The sequence below is a fragment of the Lampris incognitus genome, chromosome 20 (genome assembly GCF_029633865.1).
Source record: "Lampris incognitus isolate fLamInc1 chromosome 20, fLamInc1.hap2, whole genome shotgun sequence".
NCBI classification, from domain to species: Eukaryota; Metazoa; Chordata; class Actinopteri; order Lampriformes; family Lampridae; genus Lampris; species Lampris incognitus.
This window is the reverse complement of record NC_079230.1, coordinates 9854365-9866668: the sequence shown is the minus strand read 5'-3', so window position 1 is coordinate 9866668 and position 12304 is coordinate 9854365. Positions and strand designations below refer to the sequence as shown.

At 47.5% G+C, this 12304-nt stretch overlaps 1 protein-coding gene across 1 annotated transcript; it reads left to right on the top strand.

Moving 5' to 3' along the window:
- The first annotated feature begins 4363 nt into the window (after positions 1-4363).
- arl2 (ADP-ribosylation factor-like 2) lies at positions 4364-10597 on the top strand. Its single transcript, XM_056299953.1, has 5 exons — positions 4364-4601; positions 5260-5370; positions 6644-6806; positions 8784-8864; positions 9679-10597. Exons 1-5 carry the CDS (start codon positions 4537-4539, stop codon positions 9811-9813), a joined length of 555 nt encoding a protein of 184 aa, XP_056155928.1. The 5' UTR covers positions 4364-4536; the 3' UTR covers positions 9814-10597.
- Positions 10598-12304: the final 1707 nt, after the last annotated feature.

Sequence of the window (12304 nt, the reverse complement as noted above, 5' to 3'; positions counted from 1 at the left end):
CGCACTGGTGCATTTAAAACGAGCCCCAGCAGCGGCAGTGCAGGGGGACACGGGAGACGTGCCGCTAGGAAAGACAAGGACACTGCCGTCCTTGAACTCCCGGCTCCCTTTACAGGGCCGCAGTCGGGACGATCCAACGCCAGACACTTCGACCCCTTGTTGGGGAAAAGGAGCGGAGGGAAACCAAAAGCGCGGCACGCTCGCCTCACAGCAAGGTTCCGGTCTCGGGTTCGAGCCCCGGGGTTGTCCAACCTTGGGGGGGGGTCGTCCCGGGTCGTCCTCTGTGTGGAGTTTGCATGTTGTCCCCGTGTCTGCGTGGGTTTCCTCCGGGGGCTCCGGTTTCCTCCCACAGTCCAAAGACATGTAGGTCAGGTGAACTGGCCGTACTAGATTGTCCCTAAGTGTGAATGTGTGTCGGCCCTGAGATGGCCTGGCGGCCTGTCCAGGGTGTCTCCCCACCTGCCACCCAGTGACTGCTGGGGTAGGCTCCAGCATCCCCTCCACCCTGAGAGCAGGATAAGCGGTTCAGATAAAGGATGGACGGACGGATGGAAACAAAAAGCTTTGTATGGACAATGACACAGAAAGCAACAGGACTTGAAGTAGATCAGCTAAACGTTAGTCCAACAGCGCCTTGGCCAGCAACAGCGCCTCGGATACTTCCAGACGCCACCGTGGACTTCACATGATTAGGAAAGAAGACTAAAGACCAAGAGTTTAATTATGATTCACATACCATACAGGCTTGCGTTGATAATTACCACAGTGACGTCCAGATTTGTACGGATGCATCAGAGAATTCAGTCGATAGAGTGGGAGTAGTATTTATTGTTCCAGAATTTCATGTTAAAGTAGGGGGAAGGAGGACGGATGAGGAAATGTCCGCACACACAGCAGAAACGCTTGCAGTACCGTCGGCAGTGCAGCGGGTAGAGGAAACGAGGCCCGCCGGGGGCGACTACTTGCTCAGACTCCAGTTCATCGCTAGCCAGTTTACAGTACAGTCATCCCGACAGCCGACCGGCCGTTTTGCTAGAGGTCCAACAAACATGACATAGAATCCAAGTGACGGGTCTTACAGTATCGTTTGTATGGGTACCGGTGTAACAGCCCAAGATACACCCCCTGGTCAGACTGTACCCCGGGGTCAAAGTGGACCAGCCTGTTTTATACCCCGGGTGGATTATGGGCTGGTCCAATTTATACCCTGGGGTATTATTTAGGCTAGGCTATTTCATATCCCACTAGGCCAGATTATACCCCCCCCCCCAACACACACACACACACACACACACACACACACACACACACACACACACACACACACACACACACACACACACACACACACACAGGGTTAAAGTGGGCTAGCCTGTTTTATACCCGGATATATTATGGGTTAGTCCGGTTTGTACCCCGGGGTATTATTTAGGCTAGGCTATTTCATATCCCACTAGGCCAGATTATACCCCCCCAACACACACACACACACACACACACACACACACACACACACACACAGACCCGGGGTTAAAGTGGGTTAGCCTGTTTTATACCCGGGTATATTATGAGTTAGTCTGGTTTATACCCCGGGGTATTATTTAAACTAGGCTATTTCATATCCCACTAGGCCAGATTATACCCCCCCAACACACACACACACACACACACACACACACACACACACACACACACACTCAGACCCAGGGTTAAAGTGGGCTAGCCTGTTTTATACCCGGGTATATTATGAGTTAGTCCGGTTTATACCCCGGGGTATTATTTAGGCTAGGCTATTTCATATCCCACTACGCCAGATTATACCCCCCCCCAACACACACACACACACACACACACTCAGACCCAGGGTTAAAGTGGGCTAGCCTGTTTTATACCCCGGGTGTATTATGGGTTAGTCCAGTTTGTACCCCGGGGTATTATTTAGGCTAGGCTATTTCATATCCCACTAGGCCAGATTTCCCCCCCCCCAACACACACACACACACACACACACACACACACACACACAGACCCGGGGTTAAAGTGGGCTAGCCTGTTTTATACCCCGGGTATATTGTGGGCTGGTCCAATTTATACCCCGGGGTATTATTTAGGCTAGGCTATTTCATATCCCACTAGGCCAGATTATACCCCCCCCCCAACACACACACAGACCCGGGGTTAAAGTGGGCTAGCCTGTTTTATACCCAGGTATATTATGAGTTAGTCCGGTTTATACCCCGGGGTATTATTTAGGCTGGGCTATTTCGTGCCCTTCTCAGCCAGATTATACCCAATTAATCATCCTGATTAATATTAATTATCCAGATTGATACAGCTGTTGTGTCACTGACCTCGTCCAGCTCCTCCATTGGTCCCTTGGGTTGCTGGGGTTGCTCCTCTATGGTGTCAAAGGGGCGGTGTCTTTGTCGCTTTCATGGCGACGATCGTGGTTCTCCTGCCTTGTGGCGAGACTGCGCGCTGGCGGTGGGGCTGCAGGCTGAGGGACACACGGGGGGTCTTCACGACTGGCGTGACGCGTCTGCAGAGCATCGGGGCTGGCCGAGTCTGCAAGCGGCGCTCCATGACTCTCGTCGGCAGAGTTCATCTCGAAGGGCGTGCACTTTGTCGAGGCAGGGGTAGATGGATGTATGACAAGCGAACTAATTGCCTGGAATGTGCTGATCCTAATCGTCGGCTTGGTCGCTGACGAGCTTACTCGGCGCAGCCTTGAGCGTCCTGCTGTCCCGTTCCCTTTGGCCGCTCGGCCGGGGCTGGTATGCGGAGGCGGCGAGCGGTCTGGAAACCGTCCGTAAACAAGTCGGCAGCTTTGTTTACAAATTCACCACCCTGGTCCCTGATAAGGGCGTCCATGCAGCCTTTTGTTAAAAAAAATTTTTTTTTAAAAAGAAGAAAATTGAATAATACACATGTAGGCACCCAAAACTTCACACTTCCCCTTGCCCTTCCTCCCTTCTCTATTTTCTTCCTTCTGTTTGTTATTCCTAGAAAAACACATCTTATCGTTGCAATTGTTTAATTACACGTATAACAGTCACTGGGGGCAAATTGTCACATGGCCATTCCTATCTGTAGTTATTAAAAATGTAAAATTAAAGTATTCGCTGTAGCGCCACCCAGCGGTGCAGTTCCATGATTATTGCGGAGGTATAAACTCAAATCTCTATCACCTTCCTAGCCCATTAGCTTTTGGCTAACTAGCAACTGTTTTTAGCCCTTTTAGCTATAATAATAATAATAATAAATATTTTAGCTTAAAAACATCATAAATGACAGCAAACACGTGCTTTTTAACAGATATATGTTCACTAGGAACCTTCCTAACCTTGATCTACCAGTCCGAAGGACATTTGTATGCATTAACGGGGGGGAGGTATAATCTGGACTAGAGGGGTATAGTCTGGCCTAGCCCAAAATATACCCAGGGTATAAACCAGCCTAGGTTATTTCCTACCCCGGGGTATATTTTAGGCTAGGCCAGACTATCCCCAGGTATAGTTTGTAGGGGGGGGGTTAATCTGGCCTGCTACACCGGCACACATTGGCATTGAGGAAAATGAAATAGCAGATGAGGTTGCAAAGAAGGCTACAAAACATAATCACATTGGTTCGGTAGTTACTTTAAGCAAGACAGAAATAAAGAGCACTATTAAGCACAGATGGAAGGAAAGGTGGCAAAAGCAATGGGAGGAAGAGAGGAAAGGACGATGGCTTTACAGAGTTCAAAGGAAAGTGGGAGAAATGGGGTGTGCAGGAATGAACAGGAGAGATGAGACACACTGGACTAAACAGTAAACACTTTTCAAAACTGGCAAACACTAACAGGCAGATGTGACTACTGTGGGCGAGAAGAAACAATAGAGCAGGTTAATGTGACCGGTTATTTTGTTGCCCGGTGCGGGATTCGATACGGGGTTTACTGCACCACAAGGCGACATCACTAACCGCTCGGCTAAAGGGTCAGACCCGTTATCTAGGGGCTAACGGGTCTTAGTAGTTTACACTATGATATATTGTCAGAGGCAGAAAGAAGGCGTCCGACTCAAAATCTCAGGAATATAAAAATACAATTTGACATAGTAGGTATCTACAGAAGAATTCAACTGAGCGTTGTAAAAGCTTGTTTCACTTTCTTGGAGTAACTAAGAAGATTTGAGGGGAGGGGAGGGGGAATAGCGTTAATAATAGACGTTCTGATTCACACTCCATACCAGCCGATGGCGGTAATGCACCGACTCGTTGTTTACCAACCGCCAATAAACACCACGAAGAAGAAGAAGAAGGAAAAAAACGAGACGAAATCGGGGCGCGGCTGTAAGAAAGCCGACCAATCGGTGACCACGTAAGGCGGGGCTTCCGGCGAAGTTACTTCCTTGTTGCTAACGCTTGTCGGCCGTGCCTGTGCCGCTAAAAATCGCTAATGCTAAGTCGGAAATAAGTCGAGTTATTTTCTAGCTGTACGCACGACAAGATAACCGCTGTCAGGTCGTCGCTCCATTGTGCGATCGGTCTGTTGCGATGGGTTTGTTGACAATTCTCAAGAAAATGAAGCAGAAGGAGCGGGAGATGAGACTGCTGATGCTGTATCCTCCGTGTAACGTTACACACAGTTGAGCGTTGTCACAGCTACTGTTGGTGTTGGTAAGATCCACGTCAGAACAAAGTCTGTGAATGTTCTCGTCCGTCCGGGTCCTGGTTATCCAAAGGAGTTGAATCAAGGGCAACTGGACTTGGTCATATATCCGTGAAGACGTTTCGCCTCTCATCCAAGAGGCTTCATCAGTTCGTGCCTTTCTGACTAGACCAGACTTGGTCTAGACCAAGCTAGTCTAGCTCTTGGATGAGAGGCGACTAGCTTGGTCTAGTCAAGCTAGTAGTCTAGCTTGGTCTAGTCAAGCTAGTCTAGCTCTTGGATGAGAGGCGACTAGCTTGGTCTAGTCAAGCTAGTAGTCTAGCTTGGTCTAGTCTAGCTCTTGGATGAGAGGCGACTAGCTTGGTCTAGTCAAGCTAGTCTAACTTGGTCTAGTCAAGCTAGTCTAGCTCTTGGATGAGAGGCGAAACGTCCTCACGGATATATAACCAAGTCCAGTTGCACTTGATTCAATTCCTTTGGATCAGAACAGAGGTTTTGTTTTAACATCAAGATGCCTTCAGAATGTGGGTGGGTGGGTGCGTGGATGGACTAGCAAGAGTATTTCATTGTGTCTTTGGGATCTCCAGTCCTTGACTTTTTACATTCAGAGGTCTGGACAACGCAGGGAAGACAACCATCCTGAAGAAGTTCAACGGAGAAGACATCAGCACCATCTCTCCAACACTGGGTTTCAACATCAAAACCCTGGAACACAGAGGGTGAGACGCAAATGCGCACCAACGCACACACTTCTTCCTGCACAAACCTTCAACATTCAAATCGATCGGAGCACCGATGTCAATTCACCTTACACCACCCCATCAAAACACACAGGCAATCTATGAAGCTTTTCTTAAGGCACGTTTTGTATGTACATGTATATAAAGGCATTATACACTCATGAGCCAAAACATTATGACCATCTGCTTAACATGCTGTTGGTCCTCCGTGTGCCGCCAAAACGGCGCCAGCCCAGCGAGTCATGGACTCTACAAGACCCCTGAAGGTGGCCTGTGCCATCTGGTACCAAAACATTAGCAGCAAACCCTTCGTGTCGTGTAAGTTGCAAGGTGGAGCCACGGTGGATCGAACTTGTCGGTCCAGCACATCCTACAGATGCTCAAGTCAGATTGAGATCTGGAGAAGTTGGAGGCCAGGGCAACACCCTGAACACTTCTTCTTGTTTCTCAAACCATTCCCGAACAATTTTTGCTGTGTCGCAGGGTGCATTGTCTTGCTGAAAGAGGCCACTGCCACCAGGAAATACCTTTTCCACGTAAGAGTGTACCTGATTTACAACGATGTTTATTTAGGTGGCACATGTCAAATTGACTTCCACATGAATGGCCGAATCCAGGGTTTCCCAGCAGAACATTGCCCAGAGCATCACACTCCCTCCCTTGTCATCTTCCCACAGTGCATCCTGGTGCCATCACTTCCACAGGTGGACCACTGTTGATAGGTACCATTGCTGACTGGGAGCACTCCACAACCCTTACCGTTTGAGAGATTCTCTGATCCAGTCATCTGGCCATAATAATTTGGCCCATGTCAAAGTCGCTCAGGTCTTTACTCCTGCCCACTAATCCTGCATCCAACACATTGGCTATGAGAACTGATAGTTGGCTTACCATCTAATCTACCCAGACCTTGACATGTGCCCTTGTTTGGAGATGATCAGTGTCATTTGGTTCACCTGTGAGTGGTCATAATGTTTTGGCTCATCAGTGTATCTACTAAAAATATAAAAGTGGGGGAATCCACCAAGATTGTGGCAAGGGAAGGGGGACAGAGTTTGGTTGGAGCTTACCCCAGTTGAATACTCTTTTCTGACACACACACACACACACACACACATACATATATATATATATATATAAGCTTACAACTGATTTGATTTTTAAGGAACATTCCTTTCTTTACTCCTGCCTTGGTTTTCAAAGCTTTCTGTACAGATGTTAAGTGCTGCATCCCTCTTCTTTTTTTTACCAGATTCAAATTGAATATTTGGGACGTTGGAGGTCAAAAGTCTTTGCGTTCCTATTGGAGGAACTACTTTGAGAGTACAGATGGGCTGGTGTGGGTGGTGGACAGCGCAGACAGACTGAGACTGGAGGATTGTAGGCAAGAGCTCAGCACATTGCTGCTAGAGGAGGTATGCACACACGCACACACACACACACACACACACACACACACATATATATATATATATATATCAGACAGTTCTTGAACTTGATGTATTGGAAGCAGGAAAAATGTGACAAGCAGCGTAATGATCTGAGCATATTTTACAAGGGCCAAATTGTGATGGCTAGCCTCTCTGTTGTCTACGGGTCAAAAAATGACCCATAACGGTGTTTAACAGCAGAGAAAAGACTCTAAATGATCTTTTTTCAACCTGAAATTTGATGACTTTTCCTAGAGTGACCCCAACATTAGCTGTACACCACTAGGGTACTAAGATTGTCTTAGGGTCATGTTTGACCCCAAGACTAAAACTACTTTCTGCACATTTCTGCTACTTCCTTAGGCTCTACAAGTGCTATCGCTTGCTAAAAAGTGTTTTTTTTTACCTATGCAGTACCTTAAGCAATAATATCCATCCATCCATTATCCGAACCGCTTATCCTGCTCTCAGGGTTGCGGGATTGCTGGAGCCTACTCCAGCAGTCATTGGGCAGCAGGTGGGGAGACACCCTAGACAGGCTGCCAGGCCATCACACAGGGCCGACACACACACACATTCACACCTAGGGACAATTAAGTATGGCTGATTCACTTGACCTACATGTCTTTGGACTGTGGGTGGAAACCGGAACACCAGGAGGAAACCTACGCAGACACGGGGAGAACATGCAAACACAGAGGACGACCTGGAATGAACCCCAAGGTTGGACTAACCCGGGGCTTGAACCCAGAACCTTCTTGCTGTGAGGCGGCCGTGCTAATCACTGCGCCACCGTGCCACCCTAAGCAATAGTAATAATAATGATAATAATAATAAACCTCTACTTTAGTATAAAGAAAACGAGTCTGACAGGTGTGTTGTAATAAAAACGAGTGGTGTCCACTGATTAAATGCAGTCTTTCTGCACTGTGAAGAGGGAAAACCCAGGTAGTCACAAAGTTTGTGATGAATGACGGGGTTTCTCTTTGTGCAAAATAGATTTGGGGTTTAGAATTTTCATTTTAATGCTTTTAATGTAGAGGTTTAATGAAGGCGGGTCATAAATGTCCCTTTAGACAAGGGCAGTATACAGAATGTGTGGACAATACAACGGCTAAATGAATAGGTCAGAGCATCTCCAAAATGGCAGGTCCTTGTGGGGTGTTCCCAGTATGCAGTGGTCAGTACCTACCAAAATTGGTCCAAGGATGGACCACCAGTGAACCAGCGACAGGGTCATGGGCACCTAAGGCTCATTGATGTGTGTGGAGAGAGAAGGCTAGCCCGTCTGGTCTGATGCCAGAGAAGAGCTGCTGCAGCTCAAATTGCTGAAAAAGTCAATGCTGGCTATGACAGACAGGTGTCAGAACACACAGTGCACCACAGCTTGCTGTGTGTGGGGCTGCGTAGCCGCAGACCGGTCAGAGTGCCCATGATGACCCCTGTCCAGCACCTACAGTGGACACATGAGTGTCAGAACTGGACCATGTAGTAATGGAAAAAGTTGGCCTGGTCTGATGAATCACGTTTTCTTTTACATCATATGGACAGCCGGGGGCGTGTGCATCATTTACCGGAGGAAGAGATGGCACCAGGATGCACTATGGGAAGAAGGCAAGCCGGTGGGGGCAGTGTGATGCTCTGGGCAATGTTCTGCTGGGAAACCCTGAGTCCTGGCATTCATGTGGCTGTTACTTTAGCAACGGTATTCCCTGATGGTAGTGGTCTCTTTCAGCAGGATAATACACCCTCTACGCTGCAAAAATTGTTCAGGAATGGTTTGAGGAACACGACAAAGAGTTCAGTAAACCATCTGAAGAGACGGTATCTGAGAAGAAACCTGTGTGAATTTTTCTAGAGTTATATATATTGTCAAAATGTGAACATGCCATGCATTATCTAGGTCCAAACATGGACTCCTGAGGACAGACTTTTGATTTCACACATAATCTCTTCTTCCAGAGGTTATCTGGTGCTACTCTCCTGGTGTTCGCCAACAAACAGGACCTACCCGGAGCTCTGTCTAAAGAGGCTATACGAAAGGTGAGATAGACGAGTCAAATGCGCGCACACACACGCCTTCCAAGCATCTATATATGTACAGACGGTTGACAAATTAAAGGAAAAACTTGAATGATTGCCCCCGACATTGAGGGGGTCCGGGGGCTCTGTTATGCTGTGTGTGTGTGGGGGGGGCATTTTCCTGGCATGGTTTGTGGTTTGGGTCTACTTGTCCTCTTAGAGGGAAGGGTCACTGCAGATCAATACGAAGTTAGATTCTGAGTGATCAGCTTTATCCTATGATGACACATCTCTATCCTGATGGGGGTGGTCTCTTCCAGGATGACAGTGCCCCCACCCACAGGGCACGAGGGGTCACTGAATGGTTTGATGAGTGTGAAAATGATGTAAATCACATGCTACGGCCTTCGCAGTCACCAGATCTCAACCCAGTTGAGCACCTATGGGAGAGTTTGGACCGACGTGTTTGATGATGGCAGCGCTCTCCGCCGCCATCATCAAAACACCAACCGAGGGAATATCTCTTGGAAGAATGGCGTCCATCCCTCCAGTAGAGTTCAGAGGCTTGTCGACTCTATGACAAGGAGCAGTTCTGGGGCTCGTGGCGGCCCGACACCTTACTGAGATGCTTAATGTTGGTCTTTCATTTGTCACCCGTCTGTATATGATTATACACCTAGCTGAAATCACGGCATGTTTTGCTGTGTGTGTTTGTGACCTCAGTTGAAATGCATTCTGTGTGTGTGTGTGTGTGTGTGTGTGTGTGTGTGTGTGTGTGTGTGTGTGTGTGTGTGTGTGTGTGTGTGTGTGTGTATTTGCACATGATCTTCCCCAGGCGTTGTCGCTGGATGAGATAAAGAGCCACCACTGGTGTATCATTGGGTGCAGTGCTGTAACAGGAGAGAACCTGCTGGCTGGAGTGGACTGGCTTTTAGATGATATCGCCGCAAGGGTCTTCACCACTGACTGAGAGACTAACAGAGGGTGACCGTGTGTGTGTTGTGTGTGTGTGTGTGTGTCCCACCTTTAAGTAACAAAGCTGGCCCAATGGTCTCTAAGTGGAAGATAAACATGATGTTAGTTGTTGGAGGTTACAACCGTTATAACGTTCGTGTTTGGCAGCGGTCTCTGTATGACATGGCGTGTAGAGCCTCAATTCCAGCCAAACGCTATAAGACAAGAATCACTGATTAACACACTTTCAATAAGGGGGAGAGGGGGATTGGTGATCGACTGGTGAATTAAATCATTTTTAGTGTGGTGTTTGTTGTGATAACCTGCAACCTCCTGACTCTTCAGAGCACGTTCTGCCAGTTCTGACCTAATTCAAGTCCCCCCCCCCCCCCCAAAAAAAGCTTGTTAAACATGACCAGACGTCGGGACCATCAACGAGAGCTGGCTAGATCTTGTTCTTTGTGCCATCACTGGCTGTGATTCACCACATCTCCATCCACAAGTACTGCAGCACAAAGGCGTCACGCAAGTCACCGGGGACGTTCTTGTTGCAACGCTTTCGTGCATGTTTGCTCATCTCCTCTTGTTGGACTCGGAGACCGATGCCTGATTTTTAAAGGTGGTGGCAGTCGTGTTGCATAGCAACAAGATGCAGCCAATGGAGATGTGATCCTGGTGTCCGATGCTGAGTTAGGGGGTATCTTAACAAGAGTGTGGGACTGATATCGCTATTTTAAGTTGAAATGAAAACCAAAATTTTTTTTGTTCGTTAGTCTGCAACCACACACAGAACACTAACGGGAGGATTTCCCTGCTTTGCAGCGTTGCCTCTGCACGCACTTGGACTGCGAATTGTACCTCACAATTCTTTTCAAATAAACTTGATTTGTTCAAATGCTATCATGTCCATCTGATATATTCATTCATTCCAGACATATACAAGTTTATCCTTTAACTTTTTCAGGTCTTCTTTCCGATATTAAAATATGAAGCCATGACATTCCACACCGGAATACGGCACGGTGGCGCAGTGGTTAGCGTGGTGGCCTCACAGCAAGAAAGTCCTGGGTTCGAGCCCCGGGGTAGTCCAACCTTGGGGGTCGTACCCTGTGTGGAGTTTGCATGTTCTCCCCGTGTCTGTGGGTTTCCTCCCACAGTCCAAAGACATGTAGTTCAGGTGAATCGGCCGTACTAAATTGTCCCAAGGTGTGAATGTGTGTCGGCCCTGTGATGGCCTGGCGGCCTGTCCAGGGTGTCTTCCCACCTGCCGCCCAATGACTGCTGGGATAGGCTGCAGCATCCCCGTGACTCAGAGAGCAGGATAAGCGGTTTGGATAATGGATGGCTATTCCACACCCTCCCCATCACCGGCATTGAAGCATTGTGCCGTTTTACTGTCAGGTGTTTCCTTTGTCCTTTACGTGCTGACATGAGCTCGATTGTCCTGTGGTTTGGTTTCCTGTTAACAGACCGCTCATCACGAGGACTCGCCATAGATGACTGAACCCCAATTTTGTTCCCAGTCTTTAATGATAAAACCATGGCCCAAGGTTGTTATCATGGCAGCTTAACGTTGACCAAGTCTTGACAGTGGAGAGACTCGGCATCATTTGTTCAGTAATATAGTGCTCAAGATATTTCACCTTATTACATACCACAAGATTATTATCAGGACATGTTAGATGATTGATCTCTTTGGTTCTGCAGATCATGACAACACTCTTACTAGCGTTGTATTTGATATGCTCCACACCATACACACAACATATATCAAGGAGCTGCTGGAGACCAGCGCTACAGGGACTAAGGATGACAAGGTCGTCTGCATACATAATATGGCTCACCAAGGTATTACCCAGTGCTACAGGCTTTCAACTGCTTGGACAAATCAATATATAACTTGTAGAGAACTGGAGACAGAATCTCCCCTTGTCTGACACCCCTGCCAACCCCAAATGGGGCTGAAACACTATTAGGTCAAGTCAATTTTTATAGCCCAATATCACAAAAGACAAATTTGCCTCAAGGGCCTATTACCCCATTTTACTTAGTCTGGTGGGCATACCAATATGCCAGAATTCTCACCATGTATTTAGGCACACCTCTTCGACTCAATTTAACAATCAATTTTCTATATGATTAAAAGCTTTAGAAGCATCAATAAAACAAGATCAGATGAATTTTGGTCTCCATATTTGTTAATTTCCTTTAAGGCATATATACACAAGTCAGTGCCATGTCTAGCTTTAAAACCGAACTGGTTATCCGTAGAGCTGATAAATTCAAGCACTCTATCCAGGACTTCTCTGACAGCATGCTGGCCAGAGCTGTAGGCCCATAATTCTCTAGGCTGCATACGTCGCCAGCTTTGTCCTTCATGACTGGCACGAACAGTACAGACAAGACTGAGTGTGGTAAAAAGCCATGGACCATAAAGCCAGTAAAACAAATGGCAAGGAGAGGAGCCATCCTGACTGGCATATTTAAGGTGTTCAGCTGTTATTTTT